This window comes from Macrobrachium rosenbergii, chromosome 51 (genome assembly GCF_040412425.1).
Source record: "Macrobrachium rosenbergii isolate ZJJX-2024 chromosome 51, ASM4041242v1, whole genome shotgun sequence".
In the NCBI taxonomy this organism is placed as follows: Eukaryota; Metazoa; Arthropoda; class Malacostraca; order Decapoda; family Palaemonidae; genus Macrobrachium; species Macrobrachium rosenbergii.
Genome location: NC_089791.1, coordinates 50,222,839 through 50,250,382, shown reverse-complemented (window position 1 = coordinate 50,250,382; position 27,544 = coordinate 50,222,839). Strand labels below are relative to the sequence as shown.

The 27,544-nt window shown below is 38.5% G+C and overlaps 3 protein-coding genes across 3 annotated transcripts in view; 1 reads left to right on the top strand and 2 right to left on the bottom strand.

Annotated features, from left to right (window-relative positions):
- LOC136833393 (uncharacterized) overlaps window positions 1-3,905 on the bottom strand; it is a 31,897-nt gene extending 27,992 nt beyond the window's left edge. The window contains exon 1 of the mRNA XM_067095487.1: window positions 3,748-3,905. The gene's annotated coding sequence lies outside the window, so the exon portion shown is untranslated. The remainder of the gene's footprint in view (window positions 1-3,747) is intronic.
- LOC136833392 (proteoglycan 4-like) overlaps window positions 1-27,544 on the top strand; it is a 433,343-nt gene that overhangs the window by 46,924 nt on the left and 358,875 nt on the right. Inside the window, exon 2 of the mRNA XM_067095476.1 lies at window positions 1-909. This exon is cut by the window's left edge and continues 207 nt beyond it. The gene's annotated coding sequence lies outside the window, so the exon portion shown is untranslated. The remainder of the gene's footprint in view (window positions 910-27,544) is intronic.
- LOC136833391 (SPRY domain-containing SOCS box protein 3-like) lies at window positions 9,221-26,771 on the bottom strand. The gene is made up of 6 exons (XM_067095474.1): window positions 26,304-26,771; window positions 23,497-23,660; window positions 21,887-22,086; window positions 11,221-11,323; window positions 10,327-10,452; window positions 9,221-10,012 (listed from the first exon to the last, which is right to left on the bottom strand). Exons 1-6 carry the CDS (start codon window positions 26,339-26,341, stop codon window positions 9,429-9,431), a joined length of 1,215 nt encoding a protein of 404 aa, XP_066951575.1. The 5' UTR covers window positions 26,342-26,771; the 3' UTR covers window positions 9,221-9,428.

The following is a 27,544-nucleotide window of genomic DNA, read 5'->3' as shown; positions in this document are numbered from 1 at the left end:
AATGCTCCGTTGCTGTACTGAGGCAGGCTCTTTATTTAACTTATTTTAATCAGGTTTGGTCTCTGGTAACAGCTTTCAATTCACTCCAGTGTGAAGTTTAGATGACTTGATATTAGACGACTTGACCGTATCCGGGCCAGTTCACTTAGCCATTTCTTGAACCTGTCTTTTCTGAGAGGCAAGGAAGTTATGATGATTGTCGAAGGTGAATCAGTAGATTAGACCCGTCTACTTTGAAGACGGTGAAGGTGTGGTAGAATAGCAATTTTAAGCCCTCTGCCAATTGTCAAAAATGAACCAGGAGGTTAGGTCTAGCACTTCGAAGAGAATGAACTAATGGTAAAAATGTAATTGTCAGCCCTCTGCTAATTGTCAAAAATGAACCAGGAGATTAGACCCATCTTCCTCGAAGAGAATGAAATTCTTGGCCCACTGCAAATTGGCGAAAATGAACCAGGAGGTTAGGCCTATCTGCCTCGAAGAAAATCAAGTTATGGTAGAATAGAAATTCTCAGCCCTCTACTAATTGTCGAAAATGAACTGGGAGATAGGCCTTTATACGATACCGAAATGATTTTAAATGGAATTGGCGTTTATAATGGGTTGTCGAGATGGTATATATAAAAAGAGAATCTGATCAAACCTGGGAGACAAATTAAAAGTATGGAGCTTTCACTTCGTCAAGCCCCTTGGTATGGGTCAAGTTAGATGACATCGGCCAACACGTGGAAAATTAAGAGAATTTTGTAATAATAATCATCGCCACCAGGAGACACCCTCCCTGTCACCAGCAGAGGCCGCAGAGGCGTCTCTAGTACTATGGAGGCATTCTGTCTTGGATTAAACCTCTTCTAAAGACTACAGGATCAAGTTTAGGGGAGAAGCTTGTTTTTCTCCGTTCTTCATCAAGTAAGTATCGGATTTAATTTTTTTTTTTGCCGAGAAAAACCTTAATCTTCCTTCGCTATAGGAAAATTCTAAGATTCAAATAACCGGAGCTTTAATGTTTAAAAGTTCTTGAATTCAAGGTTCAAAATTAATTAGTCTAAAGTTCAAAAGTAAAGTTTAAAGCTCAAATTTACCTTAAATGTCAAGCATTTTTTTTAACCAGATAGCGCTTGATCTATGCGGGAACGTCATAGCCTTAACACGTGTAGGTTTATTTTGCAAATTTTAAATGGTTTACTCCTTTTTAATCGTTTACGTATCTAAATATGTAATTTGTCTTTTAAATTCATACCCTTTGCAGTCTTTAATAGTGTTCAATCTTTAATATATTCTTTATATTTTACATCTTCCAAATGCTATCATTCTTGCCATTAGGCCTAATGAACTATTTTCACATTATGGCGCTGAGTGACCTTGTGTGTATGCCCCTATACGTGGCATTAGACCTATAACCCAGGCTACATCATACGTAATATAAGTTTAGACCAGTATCATCATCATCCATATCATCATCATCCTTATCATCATTATCATCATTGCGTATAGTGTCGTGTGACGCATCGGGCCTCTGTGAAACTATTTCGCTGATATTAATTTCATTTCGTCTAGAATCCCCGTAGGTATGAACAAAAAATATTGGCTAATCGATGCAGAGGTATAACAGCAAGATGGTACTGCGCTTAGTTTTTGTAAGAATGACTTCAGTTCGGGAAGTTTTATTGTACGATTAAACTGAGCTTTTGATAAAGATTAACTAGTGAAGGCTAAGTGGATGCTATCATATAGCCTACCTGATCTGAGTTATTTTTTTTTACTGGAGAATAACAATCGTTTCGTATCTTTATCCTTTGAACCAGGCTAAATTACACTCTTTAAAATCAATACATTGACATATCTCCTTGGAAACAAATGCATAAGTTCTTATATTCCTTGGCTGATATTTATATTCGTGTCAAGACTTTCTTTTATAAGACTAGACTTTTATGTTTCTTTTTAACGTGTCTTTAGAATAACCCCATTTTTTAAAGCCCCTGATCAAATATTAGCATGATTTATTATCTCTTGAAATAAACAATAGCTGTATTATTTGTCTTGTACACTTCTCTCCAGTGATGTAGTACCATTTTGTCCTACAGTGTAGTTGTCATATAAATCTCTTAGTATTTGACATACGTTTCCTTTTGTATTGTCAAGAAAGTGATTTATGAGTTTTGTTTTCATTGTATTAGTGTTGTCAAATGCCACATTAATATTAAGAGTTTTTAAGTACATAGGGAATATATTGAAAGTTGATATATGTCATGGTAAGTATGTGTATTATTTTAGAGGTGTGTATATTGGTATTGCCATAAATTTTTTTGTTCCTTTCTTAATGCGTCGCCTAATACAATATTATACTTGACTCTACTACTTAAATTCCTTATAACGTCAGTTTCATCATCAGTATATTCAGGGTTACATATACTCCCTTAAAAACTTTGATATGACTTTTCTTAATTTTTTTCGTTGGGTTTTCTACATAAACTACGTATACAGAAATACAAAGCAGAAAGGCTCAAATCATTCTCTACCCCCGTGGTAAATTTATATATGGCACCAATTCGTTTAATATGTGGAAAAATGTTTACATTTTCGTCCCCCGGTCTTCGTTTTTACATGTTTTAAAATAATGTTCCCATTTGCACACCACAGTTTTCCCTGTGAATTCAAATTCACAATCTCGTGCACAAAGTTTAATCCGGTCTATTTGGAATTTTAGGAAATGGTCTTTTCACCTGCCTCTCATATTATCTGGGATTTCAGATTATTCTTAACAGATCGTCAAAGGGGACTTGTGTGAATGATTATACTACATTGAAACTCTCAAACCTGGACTCACTATTAATCTGTATATCGTTTAGTATTAAATATAAACTATTCCTTATACAGAAATTATACCAGTCAATATATTCAGATTTTCAACAAGACATATTGATGAGTTGCATGATTATCTCGGTTCTGCCGCATAGAACTTATTGAAATTGTTGAAATTCGAAATTTGTAATCCATTCTTTAGTACCATTCCAGATTCTGATATATACCTCTCTTGGTGGCTCATTGATTAATGTAACTGTTTTCTTTATTTCTACAGAGCAGTTCGAATCCCACTGATGACGAAATATTTATCACTTATAATTCACCTTGGGCGTCTGTTACTCTGGAGGTACAGTGAATTGGATAGTGAATAAAATTCGTGGCTTAATGTTTGTGAATATAAAAAAATGTCAGTGTAACAAATTTATATATATATATATATATAATATATATATATATATAATATATATATATATATATATATATATATATATATATATATATATAAACTAAAATCGTTAAATGCTTTTTCGTTATTATTGCAACAGGAGTAAATTTTTTTTATGAAACTCGTTAATTCAAATTAGTCCAACCTGATCCATCGTTATTTGTTCTAACTCTGACCTTAATATACTTTTTAGCCTTTTATGTTACCTCCACTTAGCTTCCTATATGCAATCTTGCTGTCCAACCACTCCAACTACCCGCTTTTCAGTTTTTAAGCTCTGGTCGGCCTAAAAGACTCCATTGCTTGGCTTGGGCCTAAATTTCGTAAATCAGTCACTCTTTCAAATGAACCTAATATGCTAGCCTCAGGAATGTCTGCAGTTTCCTCAACTTGATTTTTATTATCGCTTCGTTTTGCAATCTTTACACAACTTGAAATATTTATAGAGTATATGTTATAACAAATGGGCTAGTGGCTGACCTTCTCCCTTATCTTACCTAATAGACAGGCAAGTTACGACGTCAGTAGTAGTAGTAGTAGTAGACGGTATATGGCTTTAAAACGGCTTCCTCCTAACGTTATGCAATCCGTGGGTCGTAAGTCTCTGCCGCTGTAGCTTTTGTCGTGACGCTCTCCGCCGACTGGTGGTTGAACTTAACCCTCGATCTCTTTCCCGCACTCTCTCTCTCTTCTTCTTCTTGCCTGACTGAAGTGCGTCAGGTTATTGTAAAAATTAATTTTGGAGGGTCACGTGAGGTTTGTTTGGTAACTTGGATGCATATTCTGTTAATATATAATGGTTTCCAAGTGAACTTTCTTTTTTCAACTTGTAATGGAACTCTCGGTTGCGAGAATTTACAGCTCACGGATGGTGAAATTAAAATTTCTCTCTCTCTCTCTCTCTCTCTGGGTTTGTAACTCCAAATAATCATAATGCAATTGACTGTTTATGATTTGTAATCATATCTTTCCCAGGCCCGGATAAATAAGGGAAGTCTATAGCCAGGAAGGGCATCCGTTCGTAAAACGTCTGCTAAAATAAATGATGAAAATGGGCCGTTGGAAAAGGTTCGTTAAAAACAGCGACACAGACATTGGACTCTGTTCACGTATTTCGACAACAGTTTCTTATATCGCTTTGCTTTTTTTTCTTTTTCTCTTTTGCTTTGCGGAAGTTTCCATGTGAATGTGTGCACATTTTCATCAATAATAATAATAATAATAATAATAATAATAATAATAATAATAAAATAATAATAATAGTAATAATAAAATCAAGACTAAGTCTAGTGCGTGATGGACTCATTAATTGCTTGCCATTTCTCTCCACGTTCCTGCAGCTTTGGTATGCATCGATCGCTGGTGTAGCCTCTGCATATTTTTGTTAATAATAATTATTAATAATATTTATTACTAATATTTATTATTATTATTACCAGTATTTATCTGTATTTCATCGTGAATATGAAACGAGAAAAGGGAAAATACTTTCAGTATTTCAAGATCAATTTGAAACTTTTCTGGTTTCTTCTTGGGTGTGAATCATAACTATTTCTGAGCTGCTTTATTTATTTGTTTATTTATTAATTTATATTTATTTATTAATTTTTTATTTATCCAGGTATTTGTCTTATGGAAGGATTCGTAAGGCGATTGTAGACTAAATGGCCTTTTTCTTTAGTTCAAGTTATTTTACGGGAAAAATTTTTCACCATTTGCCACTTAGTGCTGTCTGTCTGTCTGTCTGTCTCTCTCTCTCTCTCTCTCTCTCTCTCTCTCTCTCTCTCTCTCTCTCTATATATATATATATATATATATATATACAGTATATGCATACATACAGTATATATACACATATATATGTATTGACTTCGTTAAGTGGAGTTTAAGTCATGCAAATTAAACCTGCTTGAATGTAATTTTTTTCACTTTTACAATAATAGAAAATTAATAACAAATGAGTTGTGATTGTTACTCAGGTAGGTTAACAGAAGTAATTACCTCTGAAGAAAGCTAAGAATGAAGATTGAGTGCAATGAATCACCAGAAATTACTAAAGGAAAGGTCATTGCCTGGAAATGCAAATCTAAGAATAGAATCATATAACCCAATAGATGGAACATTATCACAGCATAAGAGAGAAAGGTGTGAATTTGTATGTAAGACTAAGAAATGAGGTGAGAATTAGTGTTTATATACATTGTTGCAGTTTGACCAGGTTGTAACTGTATTCATAGTTTATTGATAGCAGTGAGCTGGAATTAGTTAGTAAATATTACATATATTGTTGGTCCTCATGAACATTTGTACTGTTTACAAAGTGACTTTTTAGCTTACAAGCCTTGAGCTAGAGGCATTTTTTTTTTATACTGTAGTAAGACGCGTTACAAAGTTACTTGATAAAAGTCATACAATAACGAAATGTTGCTGACAGGTACACAGATAAAGTGAAGAAATAGAAAATGGAAGTCATGCAAGTGGTAAAGAGTTTGATCCAACCTATCTCAGTCTTTGGTATCTCTGTCTTTTTTCCAGCCTCTGGATTCTAAATCTCTACTGATTCTTATCTGTAATGCACTCTTCGTACCAGCTCCAGATATGGATCTTGACATTCAATTGTCATACCTTTTCAAAATCTTTGCTCCCTGTACAAAGGAAACATATTTTTATTTACTACTATGACATTCAGGGCCTCTGTAACACGGTTTTTTCGCAATAACTTTTTATCTATGCATTTCATAAATATAACGCTTATTCAGAATACGCATGATATCTACATAAATTTTGACTGTATTCGCATTACGTACCCAGTTTAATGAATTTGGTACTTATAATGTAAAAGTGACTTTTTTTGAAGACGGGCCAATCCTACTCAGAGAATAGGTTTCAAACGCACTCGTTACGTAACTTATGACAGCATTTCTTCCCTCTTTCTTGGTGGATGATTGGCTATACGTGACGAAGGCTAGACCTCTGGCAACAATGACAAAAATTTAAATACAAGCAAAGCAGTACACCTTATGAAATCTGAAACCTCTCCACTGATAATTGTCAGTAATGAACAAAACCAACAAAAATATGTTAATAAATACAAAAACACTTCGATTATTAGTCTAACTCCCAAAATAAGTTTCCTAAGAAATTACAGTCTACTTATAGGTCACAATTAGATTGACAAGATGTAGGAATAGTTGGTAATTTCAAAACATAGTAGACAAGCTTGATTTGATAACTGCTATATCCAATGTCAAGCAAATTTTATTTATTGGCTATCTACCTATTTACTGAAAAAAAAAATAGCTGGTACCGTATTTTGTCTTTAAACCTTCAGCAATAATTAACGTCAGAATGATGACTTCATGAGGCTCCACCCACTTTGGCCTCATTATAATTCAGGATAACACTGAAGGCTATCATGGGCATTGTTGGATTAGAAAATTTAACTTCTGGCTATAATAACTCATTTCTTGAGTAGTTGTAAAAAGTGCTAAATGATCCTCAAGGATCCCAGCAGTTGGCCTAAATGTTTAATTCATGTATATTACTGCTATTACTACTGCTTGCACTACTGCTACAGTAGTATTACTACTGCAATGCGGTACCCACATCTATGTATCGTTCCGCCATTCATTAAGTCTTTGTCATGTTTTTTCACTGTGCAATAAGCCATGGCTCGTCAGAAATTAAGTTTAACATTAGATGATAGGTTATTTCATTAAGCTAACAAATTATGGCAACTGGGTATGTTATTGCCAATGTTGAAGCTAAAGATAAAAAGAAAAAAAATTATATCGGATGATCTGTTGGTCTGCTGAGATTTTTAGCACATATAAGTTTGTATTTACTTTGGATACAAATCTTATTTTAACAAAAATAGTTATATAAAGACTGTTTACATACAATCTCTCTTTCTCTCTCTTGGTGGCATAGTGAATAGTTAATGAAAATGTTCAAAATCCTGAATGACATTACAATATTATAATCACGTTACGCAAATACAAATCAGACCATAAACATTGGATTTAAACTAGAAACTGAATAATTACCTATTCAGGCTATAGTAAGTATGGCCACGGGCTTTCTCTTGACTGTATAAAGTTGCAAGTCGTAACCACGGGGACAATTCCAAATCCTGTTAGCCATTCTTGACTGCTATGGGTTTCAGAGCCGATGGAACAAGGTGAATGAGTTTCTGTCTGGTGGATGGGCGGGGCAACATTTCGTCAAACGGTGTTTACCTTGCTTACGTAATGAATGTTTTTCGACTCCTGGCTCGTAATCATTGGCCGTGGCGTCAGCTACATAATTTTTACTCTATAAAAATTAAAACTATCGGGGTTGAAGTTATTGATAATGCTGACAAAAATTTGTGTGTGTGGTTGTAAATACATGTCAACTTTCAGCCACATCCAAATGCTTTGATAAGGAGCAAAGTCCAAAAACCGTGTTACAGAGGCCCTGAATCTCGTAGTAGTAGTGTAGTTGTATCCATTCCACATACCTTAGCCTTTTAACTCCATTTTACAGTAACATGAATATTAACCTTTTCTAAAGACTTGCCCATCTATCACAGCGGGTTCTCAACAACCTTCTCTTCCCTGTTGACTATGTTATACATTCTAGGCATTGAAAATCTCATAATCCTTGTGTATTTTGTATTCCTGTGCATTTTGTGACACAATGTTTTACATTCATACACAGTACAAAGTTCACCCCAACACTTCCCTCACAACATGGCCACTCGTGATTGTACCTTTTCTTTTCCTTCACTTCCATTCTCCAGGAGCCTTGTTTTGCTTATGTGGATTGAAAAACATTAGTATAATTATTAAGTAGATTTATGAGGCCACCTGATCATATTTAGTACCCTCCAAGGGCTTGCTTAGAGGATTTGTGTTTCAATGAAAGATGATAGTTGCAAGAAGATAAAGGTAAAGGTGGAGAGCTAAGTGGGAAGAGACCAAAGAGCATGGAGGGAAAGTAAAATGCAGAAAACTACATTAGGGGTCTGATTGAATACCTTAGAGAACCTGTGTGCTGTATAGTGTTCCACAAAAAGCACGCTGCAGACGGCACTGTCCATATCTGGAAGCAAGTACCACTAGCCAGGTAATTAAGAATTAAGGTAGTAATTTGATTTGCTGGGACCAGCAGTGAAAGATTTTGTATAGCATTGATTTTTGTTTGCATCATTGCAAACCAGTGTTGGGAAATATAGTAACTCTTATTTTTTCATTAGTAATGATAAAGAGGGAAGAGATTAAATGGGGGAGAAAATTTAGTATGATGAAAAAACAAAATTCTTTGAGCAAATGATTCACATGCAGTATTGTCACATGCTTATGAACATTTACAGTACTTTAAAAAGTCTTAGAATAATATATTTTACCTCAAGAATTTTGTGCTGTGCATGAAAAAAATGTTAAGTATATTTTGCTGCAAATGTATCTGCAGTTAATAACGAAATAAGAGCTGAAAACAACGCAGAGCCCACTGCTGACTTTAGAGCAGTTCCCTCTCTCCCTAGGAAGAATATTGTCTATTCTGCCCAGTGAAAAAATTGAGATGATCTAGAGTAATGAAGACTGACAGAAATTCGTCAATCTAACTTTAACATTCAAGTAGTTTATACACATTTCTCATCTGTAATTTAATAAATAACTGAAATAAAGCTTAGCATCAGATGAGGAAGTCTGTCATCACAAGCATTAGCCCCTTCTCAGACTTCGGCCAGTGAAGAGCTGTTGCTCACCAGGATAATTTAAACCACTAAAAGAGCACAACCTAACAATCAAAGCTGAGCAGTAGGTTGTGAATCTTTGCTATACACCCTTTGCCAAGGAAACTGATTTTTGTAAGATGTTTCTTAAAGTGTTCCAATGAAAAAGTTTGACATTTGGTCTTAAATATCGTCATCACTGCATTTGATTTCCAAGTGAACTCCCCATAAAAAAGGTAATTGAAGCAACATTATAAGTACATATTTACTTAATTCTTTCAGGATAATTTCCTGTATAAGTACATAATTTTTAAACGCTGTATAAAAAGGAGCTAACATGCAAAAGAACATCAAAAAAATATAGATTATAATTTCCACTGACCCTTTCAAGTCCCCTCATGGCACCATTATAATAAAATTGAACATTCAGAAATAAATGCACCTACTGCCTGGATGCAGTCAATCATTGCTGGAATTTGGCTCATTAACTTGTGAACTAGAAGCCCCATCAAGGCTCTTTCCTTCACTTTCTTCCTGCTCATCATTTGTTGTAGTATCTGAAGATGATCTCTCACATTCACTGCCCAAGCAGTGTCTTCTCTTAGGATTGAACAGCACCCTAAAACTCTGACAGTGTTTTCTGGTGCTAGGAATCTCATCACAGCATGAAGGTAATGAGTAAATGTCATGGCCAGTGCACAGTCTCTTGGACTGATGCACATCTGTCGAGTTGCTTTCAAGGTGCCGTTTGGTGCCATGCCATCGCATGTAATTTAATCTATTGCTACCAATTTTAAGACTAACATATTTTATGAATGGCCAGTAATTTTTCTGTATGAGCATTTGAAGGCCAGGTGGTAATGATAAATCTTTTGGATGAACATTAATCTTATCAGGATATCTTTTAAATACAACTTCAGATGAAAGAAACTGTAGATTGTGTGGAAACATGTAACTAGCAACTAACTTCATTCCTGAATGTGCTGATGTGGATGCAACTATAGGGTAAAGATCCTTGTTCCGCAGTCCCTCAAAAGCAACACCTGTATGGAAAGGTGAAACAAAGCAACTGTCAAAAAGCTTAGGATAAAAGCAATTGAGGTAATAAGGCATTAATCAAAGTTACTTTATAAAATGGCTGGCTATCAGCATAGTTCTCACTTTAGGATAAATATAGTCTCACTGTCTTCATTACGTACAAAATAAAATGGGTTATTGAACTGGAAATGTTACTGAATTGATTCATTTAAATAAACATCTGAACCTATTATGTTCCAGTTGGATAAATAATCATCATTAATCTTCCCAGCTGTAAAAAAATTTCGGTTATCTGCAACATCAATGCAATAAAACTAACCAAGAGGTTCACGATTTAAGAAAAACTCTAATTTGCCTCTCCAAGTATCAAGATGTACTCCAACAATAGCTCCTTTTCCCCATCGAGGACCATACCGGCTCACACTCCCTGCATGCTGTGTAGTACCTGGCAAAAGATGAGGTATTGGTCAGTGATTGCAGTACACTATTGATACAGAGGTGTCCTTATTTCATCATTAAATGATTATTATGCAACCCAGTCCAATATGGGGTAACTCACAGTAGACCTTGTGGAACTGGAATTGGAATATAAAATTTAGGCCAAAGACCAAGCGCTGGGACCTATGAAGTCATTCAGTGCTGAAAGGGAAATTGAGAGTAAAGAAGGTTTTAAAGATGTAACAACTGGCAGTTCACCATGAAACAAATGTTAGGAGGGGGAGTAAAGTAAGTTGATAGATAAATAATATGAACGGAACTATAAAAGGAATGAAAGGGGTTAAAGTCTGGGGGTGAAGAGATGCTGCAGAGAACCTTAAGTGATGCTTACAGTGCACCATGCGAGGCGCACTGATGGCATTATCCTCCTACAGGAAGTAGGCCTTGTGCTACACACTGCGTATTGCACTGAAGATTCCTTGCAGTATCTTGCAGTGCTTGCCATCTTTTTAATTTCATTTGTCCCATTTACTATTCAACAGCAACTACTTTCTCTTCCTCCAATGTTCACCCCATAAGAATAAACTCAATAAATCTTAAGGACCAGCTCTATGAGTCAAGAAATAACCTAGTGACCTGATTAAATTCCTTTAAAATTGTTAATACAGTATTCAAGTCTGACAGATGACATCCATTCTTAAAATAAAAATTCAAGATATGTTAAAGGCAAATGCCTCAGTATTAACCATATTTTTGGTATTCACTATTCACTTACCTTTGTATGAATAACCCCACGATTCATCATCACGACCAATGAGAGAACAGAAGCGATATATGCCGTGACTCATATCGCACTCTGGTGTACATACACCAATCATCTGTAAATTTAGGTATTGGCAATTAATGCTAAATTCCCACCCTGTAAAGTGGTCAACAGGAAATCATAAAATTAATATAAAAAAAACTAATAAGGAAACATTGTAATTTTGGCTATGATAAAATTAAAATAAAAAAAAAATTTCTATTACATTCTGCTTAATATTTTCTATATTCTTTTGAGCAATTTGGCAGGATCATAATTTGTCTTATCAAAATAATATAACTGAATTCAGATTTAGTTGTAACTCTTTACATTGGTAATGCTTACTTAATATGAGGTATTAGCATGAGGTTATCGGGATCAATAATATTCCTTTCCCCTCCCAAATAGGAGCAGAAAACGACATCAAGTTTTTATTGTTGGCCAGAACAAAATTGTCAAACATACTTATCCTAAAGCAGTTGTCCATCCCAAAGTATAATAATGCTGAGATCATTCACACTACTGTCTCATACATCAATTACTATAGGTTGACCATCACTAATCCGGCAATCAGTAGTCTGGAACAATCAGTAATCGGTACAAATTTCGGCTAGAATAATTTCCAATGTTTCCACACTAATTTTCAAATTTCCGGTCGCTAAGCTAACTTTATTCGCCCGCCACTTGATTTGGTGGCGCAGTGTGCTGCATCAACAAACTGGTAGCCTAGCCTACATTATACTGAACTCTATTCACATATTAACAGTATTATACAAACAACATAACGAATGTGCATCTTTTCATGGATCTTTTAAAAGTTTGCTTTACTACATTGTTTCCAATTGCGTATATTCTCATATTGCTTTTGTATTATAAATTGCGATCAATGTTTTGTTTTGGGAATCGATATCTGGTGTTTATTTGCGCATTTAACTAAGTTAAAGCACTTTTCTTGCTTCTAGTTAGCGTAAATGAATATGGATACTTTATTTATTTGGGGACACGGATATTTTTCGTTATCTGAAGTGTTTTAAGTCGAAATATAACTTAAATACGTTTTTCGTTGTGAAATTAATTTAGCTATTTTTTGTTAATATATGACGTTAGCGGAATCGCTGCTGGCGTTTGGGGGCATGTATGTTTTGTGTAAAAAAATCAAGATTCCGATCGCTATTTTCTCTTGATTTCATCATATTACGAAGCTTTACGTATTTATCTTTTATCTGCGTGAAAACAGTATTAATTTGTATTCTTTCATGCCCAGTAGTTTTGATTAAAATACATTCTCTCAGTTTTATTTACGGTCGAGTTTCATCCATGTTGCCGATGCATGATAATTTATGGTCATTAGCAGCTTGAACATTGTTTTCTCAGCTTCAGCTACAACTTACAGCTTTAAGTTACTGTAGCAGTATATTTTCCTGCCAATCTTTCCTCCAAAGCGAATAAGGGTAGAGTGTAAAAAATATATCAGTCCTATTGTACAGTACTTAACGTCAATTGTAACATGACTACGGAAATTGTGTATTACCGTACGATGGTTGAAATACAAGCAAAACAGTTGTTATCCGATACGATTGTTAGCAAAACAAGTTTCCTGTTCGGTTGTTTATGGCTGTACGCATTTATGCAAGAGTATAACGTTACTAACAATACTTTTATCATTCTCTTTTACTTTTTTAACTAGCAGATGGAATAAAGAGATGGAGGAAAAGAAGTTTTTCTATTGTATTGTAAGTTGGTCTCTCTCGCCGCCTGATTGTAGCTGCTGCCTGCGCGAATTCTAAAAATATTTCCTAAATATTTTCGTTCTGGCATTAATTGCTAACCCCATCATAATCGTAAACTCGAAATATCGTAAGTCGAATTATTGTAACTCAAGCACTATCTGTATTTGATAATTGTCTTTTCTTTATTATCCAACTTGTACTGATTTATGGGATATTTTAATTCTAAGATGAGGTGCTTAGCTACTGGGTTTTGTGTATTCTAGCCTAATAAATGGCTAATCCGGCACCCTCCAGGTCCCAATGATGCCGGATTAGTGATGGTCAACCTGTACAACTAAAGTACTGGATTCTAAACTTTGTCTCCTCTCTCACTGTCTCAGACATACAGTTCAACTGTTCAGATTTCCAGCACAGCTTCTACAAGGTTTGTTCTTCTAGAGACCACTTTTCCTATCTTGCTGATGTCTGGTGGTCCCCTGTGCAACACTTTCACTACTACAGTATGCATATGCTTTTCTTGCCTTCCAAACATCTGTTTCTAAGGTTTTTGCCTTAATGTTTTACCCAAGACCTAACAATTTACCTGGCAGGAAATTAAGGGGGGAGGGAAATTCTAATCAGGGAGACGATTAGTATCATAAAAGGGATTTTGAAAACGGAAAAATCTATTTCTGGGGGAGGACCTGTGTCACCCAGTGAAATGGTTCCAATAGCACACATTTCTAGGTATAAATATTGCTAAATATACCAGGGAAAAAAAGCTATCCATAATGCCAGGGTTACTACCCCTGGATCGATCACCACAATGGTGTCGGTATGCACTAAGGGGTGAGTGGTAGCCACTATCACAGATGCTTTGCCCAACAGATCTCTCCATTCTCAAAGCCCCCAACATGGGTGAGCCGTTCTACCTACTACTACCTTCCGTTTGCTGCCACCTACCACTCGCGCCCGCCATCTTCATCCCAAAATTAGCACCCTCCAAGCTTGGTATGCTATCCGGGTGGGAAAGGAAGTATAAGGATGGGTCACTGGGTGACACAGGTCCTCCCCCAGAAATAGATTTTTCTGTTGTCAAAATCCCTTTCCTGGGCTCGACCTGTGTCACCCAGTGAAATAGTAACAGAGAATCAGCCATACAATAGCTTGGTGGTACCATCTAAAAGATTACCTTAATGGAGCTAAATAAAACTTAGAGAACAATACTGAGTTTAATAACCCCAAATTATAAAGTTCAAAATATAATTAAAAAACTATAAGGCACATAGGATATCAATGTTACAGGCAGGAGTCAGGCTGTGAAGCAGACCTGACCTAAAAGGCTAGAAAGCAGGGCAAGCAAGCGAGCAGGTAGGCTTAGTGAATATACCAATTAGTAATTTAATTAAAATTACATTACAATAAGGATAAACAAGAGTTATATATACTAGTCTTGAGCTGGACCAGGAGGAACAATACTACCTGCAGCTACAGTGGAATATTTAAGGGCCTCTAGGGACTTAAGATAGTGGCATTTAAATACTGTTGGTGATTTCCAGCCGTATACTTTTAAGGTCATCAAAATTCATATTGTGAAATAATTAGCTGAGGTGGCTACCACCCGAATATCATGTACTCGAGGTACTGAACCGGGTGAGCCTGTTTAATAAAATAAGAATTTGTTGTCTGATGGCCTGGAAATGGTACCCCATTTTCCCTAACAAAAGAGGGCCTGAAGTTCTTTTAAAGTTCTATTTAAATAAGCTTTAAAGTGTTAACTGGACATAAAAGATAGATCCTGTGGAAGGAATAAACTTCCAAGAGACCATCTATTTGTGGATCCTCATTCTTTGCTGAAATCTGAGATCCGGAGACAACAGAACTTCTCCTGGCGGGAGAAATCAACATGATTGGTTCTCTAGAAAGAGCAGATAGTCCAGAAATTCTGGCCCCTGAGGCTAGACTTACTAAAAAATAACGTCTTCCTTAACAGACTCGGGTATGTACATAGTCGTTATCAGTGTCTGATGCCAATTTAAAATCGTCATTTAAGAACCAGGAAACCATGTGTGGACGGATTGCTGGTCTAAGACGAGCACATGCTTTAGGAATTGTGAAAAATATGAGTCTGTAAGGTTAATATTAAAGCCATGTAAAAATATTTTTTCTTAAAGCAGATTTTGTTGTAGTAATAGTACTAGTGGCCAGTCCTTTCTCAAATGATGATCTGAAGAAAAGAGATTGCTAGATTCGTGGTCATTTTCTGAGCCAGATTCCCTTAGAAATAATGCTAACTTTTTAACTGCTGAGTCATATTGTCTAAGTGTAGATTCCCTCTTATCTGATTCTATGAACAGTGTATTGAGAGGGTCAATGTTAGCGTCTTTCTGAGCTGCAAACTTCATGAAGTCCATAAAGCTAGGGCACTCAGAATTCTTGAGGAGCTGACACAGTCAGTTTGCACTACTTGTGTCAATCTTGGATTGGTGATCTGTTTGTGCGGGCTTCAACTCCAGTAGAAGAGAGAAACCAATTGCTCTTTGGCCAATTGGGTGCCACAAGTGCTACTTGACCTTTAAATGATCTGAGTTTGTGTAAAACTTTCATCAATAGATTTATTGGTGGAAACAGATAGATCCTTTGCCATCTGTTCCAGTCGATTGACATCGCATCTGTGGAATGAGCTAGAGGGTCTAGATTGGGAGCAACATAACCACGAAGCTTTGTGGTTGCTCTCTGTGGCAAACAGGTCTATCTGGAGACCCGGTACCTGAAGACAAATCCACTCGAGCGATGTCTTGTCCAAGGACCATTCCGACTCCAGCGGAGTTGTCCTGGATAGTGAATCTGCAATGACATTTCAACACCTGCCAGGTGGGTAGCTGACAGGTGCCAAAGATGTTTCCTTGCCAGAGAAAATTGCAATCATTACATGATTGATATGGCTCGACTTGGAGCCCCCTCTGTTTTAGGCAATGTACAACTACTGCACTGTCAGCACCAGTCTGATGTGAATCTCTCTGGCTGGGCGTAGTTTCTTTAATGTTAAATACTGCCATTGCCTCTAGAATGTTGATATGGAACTGGTGGAATACTGTTGACCATGTTCCTTGAATTTTCTTGTGTTGGGAGTATCCTCCCCATCCGGCAAGGGAAGCATCCGTATGGATCACTAGCGATGGAGGAAATTGAAGAGGCACTGACCTTGCCAAACTCTTGACTGTTGACCATGGTGAAGCCTCTTCCTCAATATCGTGGCGGAATTAGAGACACCTTGTGTCTGTTTCTGCTGTTGGCTCATTTCCGCCATACCCTGTTTATATCCTTCAGTTTGGCTTTTAGTAACAAGTTTGTTACTGAAGCGAACTGAAGAGAGCCTAGAACTCTTTCCTGGAGTGCAGACGAGAGGCTCTTTTGTTCTTGAGGAACTGCCTGGTAGCTTTGGCTATTTCCCTCCTCTTGGCTGGCGGAAGTGACAGTTTATGTGTGTTTAGGTCCCATTGGATTCCTAACCACTGAAATTGAGCAACTGGAACTAGACAGGATTTCTTCCTGTTTATTAGGAATCCCAAAGAATTCCAGGAAGTTGATTACTGTGATTGTTGCTTTCGATATTCCTTGGCGTTGGATGCCCATATTATCCAATCGTCTAGGTATGCGGCCAGCATAATCCCTTGAGCCTGTAGTTCTTGAACTACTGTCTCTAGTTTGGTAAATATTCTGGGCGCTGTATGTTGAGCCCGAATGGCATGACTCTGAACGAGTATGCTTGTTTTCCTAGTCTGAACCCTAGGTAAGAGAGAAATTTTCGCAATCGGGACGTGATAATATGCGTCTGAAAGATCTATAGAGGTGGTGGCGTTGCTGGGAAGTAGGGTCCGTACCTGCGAGATTGTAAGCATCGAAACTTGTCGCATTGAATGTATAAGTTGAGACAAGACAAGTCTAGAATTACTCTTTGCTTGTCTGAGTCTTTCTTTGGGACACTGAACAGACAGCCTTGAAATTTCAAGTGTCTGACTTTCTTGATTGCCTTCTTTTGCAGAAGGTCTTTTGCAAAGTCCAGTAAGTCTTTGGATGGAGGTTGATGGAATCTGACTGGCGGAGGAGGCCCTCTGCTCCAGCTCCATCCCAGACCTTTTGAAATTATACTGTGGGCCCATGGACTGAAGGTCCAATGGTCCCGGAAGAGATACAATCTCCCGCCTACCTGAGGAGTCTCATTGAGTGGAAGTGGTCTGGACGCTGCTCTACCTCGGTAGGCGGCTCTGGCTCTACTACCCCTCGTATGCCTATTGTATCCGTGAAACGCCCCCTGGTTTTCAAACGAGGTGTTGAAAGCTGGGGACGTCACGAAGGCTGGCGGGGCTGAAGCTTGCTGAGCCGGCTGTACTAGAACATATTGCTGCTGAGGCAGTGCCTTGGATGTGGAAGGCTGTCTGATCTGTGAGACCGGTACCGCCTGAAGCACAGTCTGAGCCTGAAGCTTCTGATAGTCCTGGAATCTCTAAACCTCTTCCTTCCCTTAGGTTGAGGTCGGAGGTCTCAGGGACTTCCTTTTGAAAGGAAGACCCCAGCGAGAGCGAAGCTCTTGTTCGCTCTGGTTGCCTCTGCCAAGACGTTATTGACCTCATCCTCTGGGAAGAGTTAGGTCCCCAGATAGAGCTCTTCATGAGTCTATTAGGCTCATGCCTGATGGTGGCGTCGGCGAAGATGTGCTTCCGGCAGTTCTGCCTTGCAACCACAAAGTCATAAAGACCGATTGGAAGGATGCCAGTAATGACTTTTGAGAACCTGAAACAGTGGTTCGTCAGAATATACTAGTGCAGTCACCTCTGAGATGTGACGGAATGAATGGAGCGACTCAGCCTGCATCTTGCCTCATACTCCGCCATCAGCAGAGCCTCCGGGATCTTGGGAAGTTGCTTGCTGAACAGGGTGGAGGCACACTCGGGATCGAGTTTCCCCACCGTGAACATCGCCGGAGCTCCCAACCAACATTCCAAATCTCCTGGGAAGAGGAGGGAAGTGGGATCTGTCTCCCGGAGTTGAGGTATGGGCTTGCCATCCATTCAGCCTGAAGGGTCAGCTCTGCAATCTTAGTAGTGCAGGGGGTCGGAATAGAGCCACCTACAGAGAACACAGTAAAACTTCCTCTAAAGGGGAGTAAGTTTGGTGTTCTCGCACTCCCAGTCAGTGAGAGCGCATCAGGGTGGATTGAGCTTGGTCCCTAGGAAAGATGACCGTTTCCTTAGGGACCTTATCGGATCTAATCCAGGCCTCCTCAGTTAACCTGGCATAGTCTGGATAGGGAGGCACTAGGGTGGCTGGAAAGAACTCTAGTTCTTGCAGGCAGCAGTGCCCAATCCCTCTATGGTCAGTGTGTCATTATGCAGCGGAGCATGCAGGGCCAGGCCACGGGTTCCTCTTATCAAGGGAGGCAGTCTGCACTGGTTCCTCTTATCAAAGGGAGGCAGTCTGGAGGCATCCGGGACAACATATGACTGTTGTACTGCTTTGGATTGGATGAATCTGGCAAGCAAACTCTCCTGGGTCTCCATCCTCTGTGCCAATGACAACACTGACTGTCCTGAGGTCTCTAAGCTTGTGACAAGCTGAGGGCAGAGATCTTGTAGCCGAGCTTCAACCTTTAAATCGATCCTCTGCATCAGCAGGTCGTGAAAGCCTCAGAGTCGAAGCTAGGCTGTGGGGGCTTAGCCTTGAAACTCTGGTCCTCGACCCCTTAGACGGGGAGTAGCGCACTTGAGGACGTCACTGGTTTGGGAGCCAGTGACGACCCATAGGGAGCTGGCGGATTAGACCTTTGAGGTCTGGAAGGCTTAGGTAAGTCCTTCCTTTTCAGAGATTTCACCTTGGGGATAACAGACTGGGATCTGTCCCAAGGTTAGTTGACTTGGAGAATCCTTGAAAAGAAGAGGACGAAGAAGGTGAACTGGATAAAATAGACCTACTCCTACTACCTTCACCTGCCTCACTTACCACCCTACCTTCTACCTGGTGGTCATCCACGCTCATCGGTTCAACGTGAATGTTGATGGCTGCTACTTCTTCCACCACCTCTTCACACAGATCTTCGTCCTGGGGGTCTGCGTCTCTTCCTGATCCTCGTAATGAGTGGGGCAGCCCGTCCTTGGCACTGTGGCGGAGATCCGAAAGCATTCGGATAAAGGAGATTGCAAATCTCCTCCGACAGTATATAGGGGCGGCCAGGCGCTACATTTCCCCAAATCCCGACCCAGGTCTTCAGGGTCGAGCGAAGAGGCTCCGGATTGCTTGGTTAGACTGGAAGAGAAGGTAAGACTTGCTAAAATATTCTCCAAATTTTTCGCATATATCCACATTGAGCCATTAAAATCAAAAGGGACTAAGGTTAGCAGTCTCTTGTCACTTACCGACACATCTGTTACCAGCTCATAAAAGCGTGACACATCTCTTACCAAATCAAATCTCACAGCCGTCCGGTGCCAAACAACCAGGTCTCCAACTTGCACATCGCAGCTGGAGTCGCGGCGGCACACCTCGTGTCCGCAGGGGGTTGTTGGAGGGCGGTCGTGCAACCTGGCTCCTGACAACGTACCATCTGTAAGTGGAATGATGGTACATGAGTATCATCAGGCAGGACCGCGGAACTGAGTCCGGCAGCAAAAGTCTATTTAAACATAGATTTATGCTACGGGATGGTTAACTAACTAATATTTGTGTTCCAAGCAAAGTACTCCATGTTACTCCGCCGTGACTTGTCACTGAAATCGTTGTGTTGCACAATTATGGAATCGGGCGTAATATGAGCGAAAATAGAGTGTTCGCATATAGCTCATCTCTCAAATCACCCAAGGCGGTAACCAAATAATGGAAACCGTAAAATATGCGGAAACCATACCCACGGAGTGGTTAATTGGACAATAACATACGAGAAACCCGACTAGTCCGGCGGAGACGTTGTGTCACGATTATGGAATCGGCGTAATATGAGCGAAATAGAGTGTCGCATATAGCTCATCTCTCAAGTCACCCAAGGCAGTAACCAAATAATGGAAACCGTAAAATATGCCAGAAACCATACCCACGGAGTGGTTAATTGGACAATAACATACGAGAAACCCGACTAGTCCGCCGGAGACTCGCCTCAAGCAGGCGTTGTACATAAAAAGCACCTTTGAAACAACTAATTCTATCGTATTGTAACTCCTATTTGCCACGGGACAGTGTTTGACGCTCCAGCTACTAACTACTATAAGTAATTAGTAGAGAGCTAACGGACATCGCCGAACTAGTCTGGCCCGGAAAGGGAAAGGGAGATGAGTGGCGGAAACCGGCCGAACGGCAGCCAGTCAGGTGGATGCACCCTCCGAGAAGCGAATGCAACCTCCCTATGCGGAGGTGCGAGCGCAAGCGATTGGCTTTCCTCTACGAGGATGATGCCCAGGGAACGCCGCCAGATTCTAATCGTTCAGGTAAAGAAGGACTAGGCTATACACGAAAAAGCAGGAGGTTAAACCTCTTGTTCCTAGCCTACCCTCCAAAACCAAAACTTTGGCCTGGTCAGGAAGGCTAGGATTGAGCACTACAGGCGTGGGGAGAGAAGAACCTACGTACTAACCTAGCATCACCCTCCAAAACCGAACCGGCCTGGTCAGGTGGCTAAGTATGAATTGAGGAGCACTCTCACTATCCTAACCTCACCCTCCAAAACCTAACGGCCTGGTCAGGTGGGCTAAGTGTGAATGAGGAACTCTCTCACTAGCCTAACCTCACCCTCCAAAACCTAACGGCCTGGTCAGGTGGGCTAAGTGTGAATGAGGAACTCTCTCACTAGCCTAACTTCACCTTCCAAAATCATGAAACGACCTGGTCAGGTGAGCTAGGTAGCCTGAGCATCGTGTAAAGGCGCATGTCATGCCTAGCCTAACCCTCCAAAACCGTATCACGGTCTGGTCAGGTAGGCTAGGCTAGTAACTATCTTTTAAAACCATCCTTGTTACCAGAACAAATTAATATATAATATAATGTTAACCACCCATGATGTGGGTTAGCCTAAAGATTATATATAAACATAAATGATTGGGTGGCAGAGAAGGAACCTGAAAATCATTTGTAGGTAACTTTAAGTACCAAGGTGGCCTACCTCTGATGCCGAATCACTCACATAAACTAATCCATTATACACATAAGCTATAATCATGATAAAATAATAACACCATCGAGAAGGCACCAACTCGCTGGTGGAGGAAAGGAAACTAATAAAAAGACTCAAATTCTATGATCAGAAATAACTGAGCCTGGCTCAAGCCAAGATACAAAGGTTCCATGCCTCTTCACCAGCGACGTGGTAATTTCTCCAAAATATGCTCCAAAAACCGAAATGGAGAATGGATGGTATCTAGCAGAATTCGTTCTGCTAATAGTGGAGACTGAAGGTCGAAAACGCAACAGAGGCAAGCATAGCCTACGTTCGGCTGTGGTAAACATATATTGCATACAGTTCATAAATACTTTGCCTCTCGCGTTTAAAAACCAATCAGATATAGTACTCAACTTAGATGGTGTGATATCCTCACGGGATGACATGATTAAAGCCGTAATTCGATTGAAAACACCAAAAGAAAAAAGGGCACGGTGTTCACGTGTTGTGCTAAGTGTGCTATTGGAACCATTTCACTGGGTGACACAGGTCGAGCCCAGAAATATTTTTTAAGATTTTGCAAGCATAATTCACAATAGATTTAACTTCCAGAATCTTTTAAATACCTGCATAAGGAAAGTTATTTTTTAATGACAAGGGGTGTACCATTAAATTTGTATGTGTACAGAAGGAGGTGCCTCAAAGAATGTCATTTTGCATACCAATTTATACTTCGATCACAGACTGTAGTTAATTTTTTTCAAAAGACATCATCTAGATTACTCACCATATTTGTACCATAAACTGCATTTGTTAATTTAATCTCCCAATAGTGCTGATAATTCTTGGGAAGAATCTGGTTTCCTCTAACAGATGCAGTTCCTGAACTGTACTCAGGATTGAAATTGATCTGTCGACATTCTGGTCCCAGTACTATGTTTCCTGCTTGGCCACCTTCTTCTTTTGTACTCCACACCCACGCAAATTCTAAAAATAAATAAAATTATGACTTCAGTGCTGTACTCACATTACATGTATTATAAATATGAGGAAAAAATTTATTTTTAATTTCATCATTCAAAGTACAGCACATGTACACTGTATTGTACTGTATATTTATAGCATTCACTCCTTCCACATGGTTACTATATTCTGTGGTGTACACTATCCAGTCTTTGATAAACAAACCTGTAAAGAGAAAATAATCCATGCTTTCGCATCAAATTAAGTGTTATACGCTAATTAGCTTATAAACTGATAGTAACCATAATTCTACATAATCATTTTGATGGTCAATGTGGAGAATAATTTTAATTATTTCATACAGCCCAGAGCTTAGGTGACCAAACATTTTTCTAGTTACCAAGGGGTTTTCTATAGGCACTCTTCTTCCTGGATATATAGTACATTAGAATCTTACATTAAAAAGGAAATTTCAAACAAGGCAGCAAGAAGTGGAGGAAATTTTAGGTTTTAACCTTGTGCACCTTAAGAAAAAAAAAAAAAAGGAATAATCAAGGGATATCCACAATACCTTAACCCTTTTAACAATGAGCAGTAAGGTATTAGTAAACTACTACATTCTAAATGACATGAATGAGTTTTAAAGTAAAAGTACAAATCACAGTCTGACAAGCAGTTAATTGTTACCAAGGTGAGAAGTACCTCAAGGCAAAGAAACTGAAATTAAGATTTGCAGGATCTAGTCATTTTGAGGTGAAGTAACTCTTGAAAGTTCAAACTGGGAGGGAAAAAAAAAACACCTTACTGGCAATCTTTGACAACTGTCAGTGCTTGAGTAGGATAAAGCTTAGCTGTGCAATTTTGGTGTAGGTTATATCTTGAGTAGATAAGCACTACAGTTTACTCCTACCTCATGATGAAGCAAAGGCAACTAACAAGATTGTTCAAGATGCCTTTGTAAAGAACTTAACGGATTTATTAGATGCCCTTAGAAGACTGTAATGGACAAGCCAAAGTTTCTTTATAAGGCAGAGAAGGTTCTTTCAGCATTTTTGGAGACTTTTTGATTTCTAGTGAGTTGGTCAGGTAAATAAGACCCAAAATAATAAACGTATTTAATTTTTGTTAAAAAAGAAAGAGTACAAAAAATAAGGACCTCATGTATGCGACTTGCCCTTCTGCACTCAGATTTTCCATTGATTTTATGCTAGGTCTAGAAATTCTAAGACCAGTTGTTTCTGAAAAGCCTCTTTTGAGCAGTACAAAAGCAGATGCTTGTTGTTTAGGTAACAAAAGTTCCACAGAGTCTCCCACATCCTCACAGCCTTCTGCACGTAAAGCAGTGGTTTATGATGTGTGAATGTACCATGGCTTTTACAGTCATACAAACATACAAAACCAATCAAAAATCTTGCAAGGAAGATGAATTCCTACCTGTTGCTTCTTCTCCACAACTACAAGTCATGGGGTCTTCTTTGGAATGGTTACAGAAAGAATTTGATTTTGAATCCGACATGTAGGCAATATGATAGGAGTTCTCAGCGAGATGAAGTGCCCTGTCTGTTGGGAAAGTACATGCATCACTCAACCATCTCTCCCTGAAAGAAACAAATTTGTCAAAAGATCTGACATCAAAGCTACACAAAATTTTAGAACATTACTACAAACAAGTTAGTTTCTTAACAACCAAACCAGTGTTCATGAGGTTGAAAGTGCAAGTGTGATAGATAGGTAAACCATCCAATTCACTTAATAAAACTAAAATTTCTGAAAGGTTGTACGTGAACCATCTGATAATGAACATTTCTCTGAAAGTTATTGTTTAATCTGTAAGAGTATCTCTTCATTTGGCTTTGTATGAATGATAACATGCATCTGTACTTTAATTGGTGCCTATCTAACTAGGATCAAGACAGATGGAAATGTTTGAGATGACAGAGCTACTTGAAACAGTTGCCTTCCTGCAAATTATAGCCTTTCCAATTTTATATCAATGAGCAGATGAGTATCATTCAACAAACAAAAGGCAATGAAAATTAATGGCATTTTTCTATGAAGAGCTTTTGTTACATTCATTGTAGGTAATACAATTTGAACTGAAATAACAGGCACAATAGTACTGTACTCCTTTTAATAATTCTAATAAGAGTGAGTTCTTTTACTAATTCTAATAAGAGTGAGTTCCTTATATTTGGTTGATGAATTTTGTGTTTTTGAGTCCCTTCAGGAAAATAGCAATTTGCATATTCTATAGGGTGAATATAAACTAAAAGGGGTTTAAGGCATACAATGTCACTGAACTTGCCATTTCTGATGAAGTTGGTCTTCGGATGAACCATAAACTAGGCTATACCATGCTCTACTTTGCCTGGTATTTGGTTTGCCAGAAGTCAAAACCAGAAAATTTAATAAGTGACTAACCTCTTATGAAGGTGTCTTTGTCAAAGATCAGAGCTCCTTCATTCTACTGGTTGATTTAAAATAGGGATGACCTTGACAATGGGTTGAGCAGGGTTAGGTTAGTTTTGAACTGCACATACCGTTTGTTCTCTGTTCTTAGTACATGTTACTACAGTAACACGATTAAATGTCATCCTTGTTAATGTAACATGTTTATAATGATGCAATTAGTAGCGCCACCAGCCACAGAAGGGCCTGGCACCCTAGGTTAGGTTAGGTTAGGATACTTCCTGTTTACTACTTTCTAGGTCAAGATAAATGGGGTCCAAGGGGGCGTCTCCCTATCCTGGTGAGGCCATGACTTCCTACCAGTCAGTAATTAGGTTAGGTTATGGTGAAATCCTGTGGCCTATGTCACTGCTACATTTTCGTGCTTTATAAATTCTTAAAGTTAAGCTGCAAACTACTACAATGGCCTGATTCCTGCCAGTCACTGAATGGAATATTTACTACCTTTTCTTGATGTTCATGTCTTTTGTATGTGTTTATATATACTGTCATTTGTTTATATTTATATTTACCATCTTTTGTTTATGTTTTTATGTTCAACACCAAGAATCTGGCACTAAATATTGCACGTAAACTGGTAATTACCGAACTAAAAGGGTGCTATAGTAGCCTGCAGTTTTACCATTTTTCTGTGACTAATACTATCAGTATGCATAAATGAAGTATTTTTGCAAGTGATTAGGCTATGTGATTTATACATTCCTACCTTTCTGACAATTGCATTTGTTTTTTGTCCAAAAACCAGATTTCCCACTGGGATCCCCCATCATGTTTGAATAAAGGGGAGGGGTAACAAAAACAAATGGTTGGCACCAACAATAGGCTAATGGTTTGAAATGGATAGAAAAATAGATAATCACTTGGAAAAATGTAATGGTTCTTATATTGGGCATGGAATTGACCTTTTGTCATAGAAATCTGGGTAAATCCAAAGACAACTACCGTGCCCCTCTGGTTCGGTAACTATTAGTTTACGAGTATAATAGCTGCCATAATTAGTACCAGCTCTTTGGTGATGAAGTAAAGACAAACAAAAGATGGTAAATATAAACATAAACAAAAGCATTAAGAAAAGGCAATAAATATTCCAGTCGGCAAATGGCTGGAGCCAGGCTGCAGTAGTAATCTTAATCTTTACCGAAATTTAATAATCTGACATAGCTTCTCCGGCTAGCCTATATACGAAGGTATATCTTAAGCCTAATCTATGGTAGCATAGGCTTAGAACAAGCAACATTCTTTCATTGGAGTAGTAGAATGCAGAGTAAGGGGTCACGAATTACTAGGGGGTCCAGGGGAGGTAAAGCCCCCTAGCCAGGCTTCCAAGGTTAGGTAAGGTAAAGTTAGGTGTGGTTACGTCACATTCCCTCGGAAATGCCTACTAGACCTACAGTAGCCCTGACCCCTTACCTTGCATTTGTCCCATTGGTGAAAATATTGAAATGCATAGGCCCGAAGATATACCTATTGAATATTGATCGTTAACCTAAGCAAGGTTAGGGTAAATTACCATTAACTATGGCAGCCTACGGTAGACTAGGCCTAGCCTCAGTGATACCTAAGGTATAGGCCTAAATATTTATCAAGCACTTGTTCCAGGCCGATGCCGGACTTATTACGCATTAATTACATATTTCTAAGGATAAATCTACATTAGGCACCCTAGCGTAGATAATCCCTAGCCGCAAACAAACCTAAGCCATAGGCCTAAATTGATTTTAAATATTTGATCCAGCCCAATGCCGGACACATTCCCCACTAGGCCTACTTACATATTTCCACGCCCAACCGACGACCCCCACACCATCATTCAGATCAGTAGGCCTCACAAAATTGCCTAAAGATAATTTGCAACGGTTCCTTTTCCGTGGCGTTGCCCAAACGACGTCAAAAACTCTGTGAAAATAGGCCTCTTCGGGCAATAACTGCGTTTTAGGCCTAACGTTCAAAACCTCAAACTTCTTCTCGGATTAAATTATCCCAGGCGTCGCTATTTATGGAAGGACGTGTTGCTAAGCACATGATACTGACAACCAGTTCCTCCAAGTTCCCCAGTTCCTTGCGGAACCCGTCTGCATGGAGCTTTCTCTCTCCAGCAGGTAAACAAAAAAGTGGCTTATTCGCCGGGTTTTCGGTGGCGTTTCACCTCCCATGGGTTCCTCCTATGACATTACATTCCCTTTCTGTTGGGGCTTCTGGTATTTGGGGCATTTGAAGGTTGCAGGACCACCTGGGTATTTACAGTAGAATGTCTGGGATCCTCTTTCTCCATATGAGAGCTTTTGATGATGGATTCCATCGGTTGATTGTAGTATTATCCTTGCATTTATCTATAAAGATGTTATTTTACGAGATGCATGTATATGTATGTATATACATACATACATACATATATATATATATATATATATATATATATATATATATATATATATATATATATATATATATATATATATATTCAACTTTTACTGTACTTTGTTTGGATCAACACACACACACACACACACATATATATATATATATATATATATATATATATATATATATATATATATATATATATATATATATATATATATATGTGTGTGTGTGTGTGTGTGTGTGTGTGTGTGTGTGTGTGTGTGTGCATGCAAATAACGTGTTTTGACGATCTTCCAAAAATGGAACCTCAGCCCTCTGTTTTGAGCGTCTTCCAATTTAGGGAAACTAAAATGTCAAATGTCAGTATTTACATAATTCATCAAAAACACCATTTAGTTTGTGAAAATTGTAAAACTATAATTTCTGTATAAATTAGAAGGGGCAGTTGGAAGTGCAAAGGCGGTTTGCCCATTAAAATCTTAATATATTCACACATTTATTCTTGAATGACTCCTGTTCGTAAAATTGTTAAAGAGACTGTAAATTTTAGAAAAGTTTTGACTTTTTATTAAGCGTACGAAAACAGAGCAATTCAAGCTTCATTTATTGCTATTGATAACAGTAAGTTACGATACTTTTTTTAAGAAAG

What these genes read in the sequence shown, in the direction of transcription:
- LOC136833391 (XM_067095474.1), bottom strand. Translation starts at nt 26,341, where the DNA reads ATGATGGTGTGGGGGTCGTCGGTTGGGCGTGGAAATAT. An exon ending in TTGTGGAGAAGAAGCAACAG is followed by an intron (nt 22,087 to 23,496) that starts GTAGGAATTCAT and finishes ATTTATTTTTAG; the next exon opens with AATTTGCGTGGGTGTGGAGT. An exon ending in GTGGGGTTATTCATACAAAG is followed by an intron (nt 10,453 to 11,220) that starts GTAAGTGAATAG and finishes ATCTTTTGCCAG; the next exon opens with GTACTACACAGCATGCAGGG.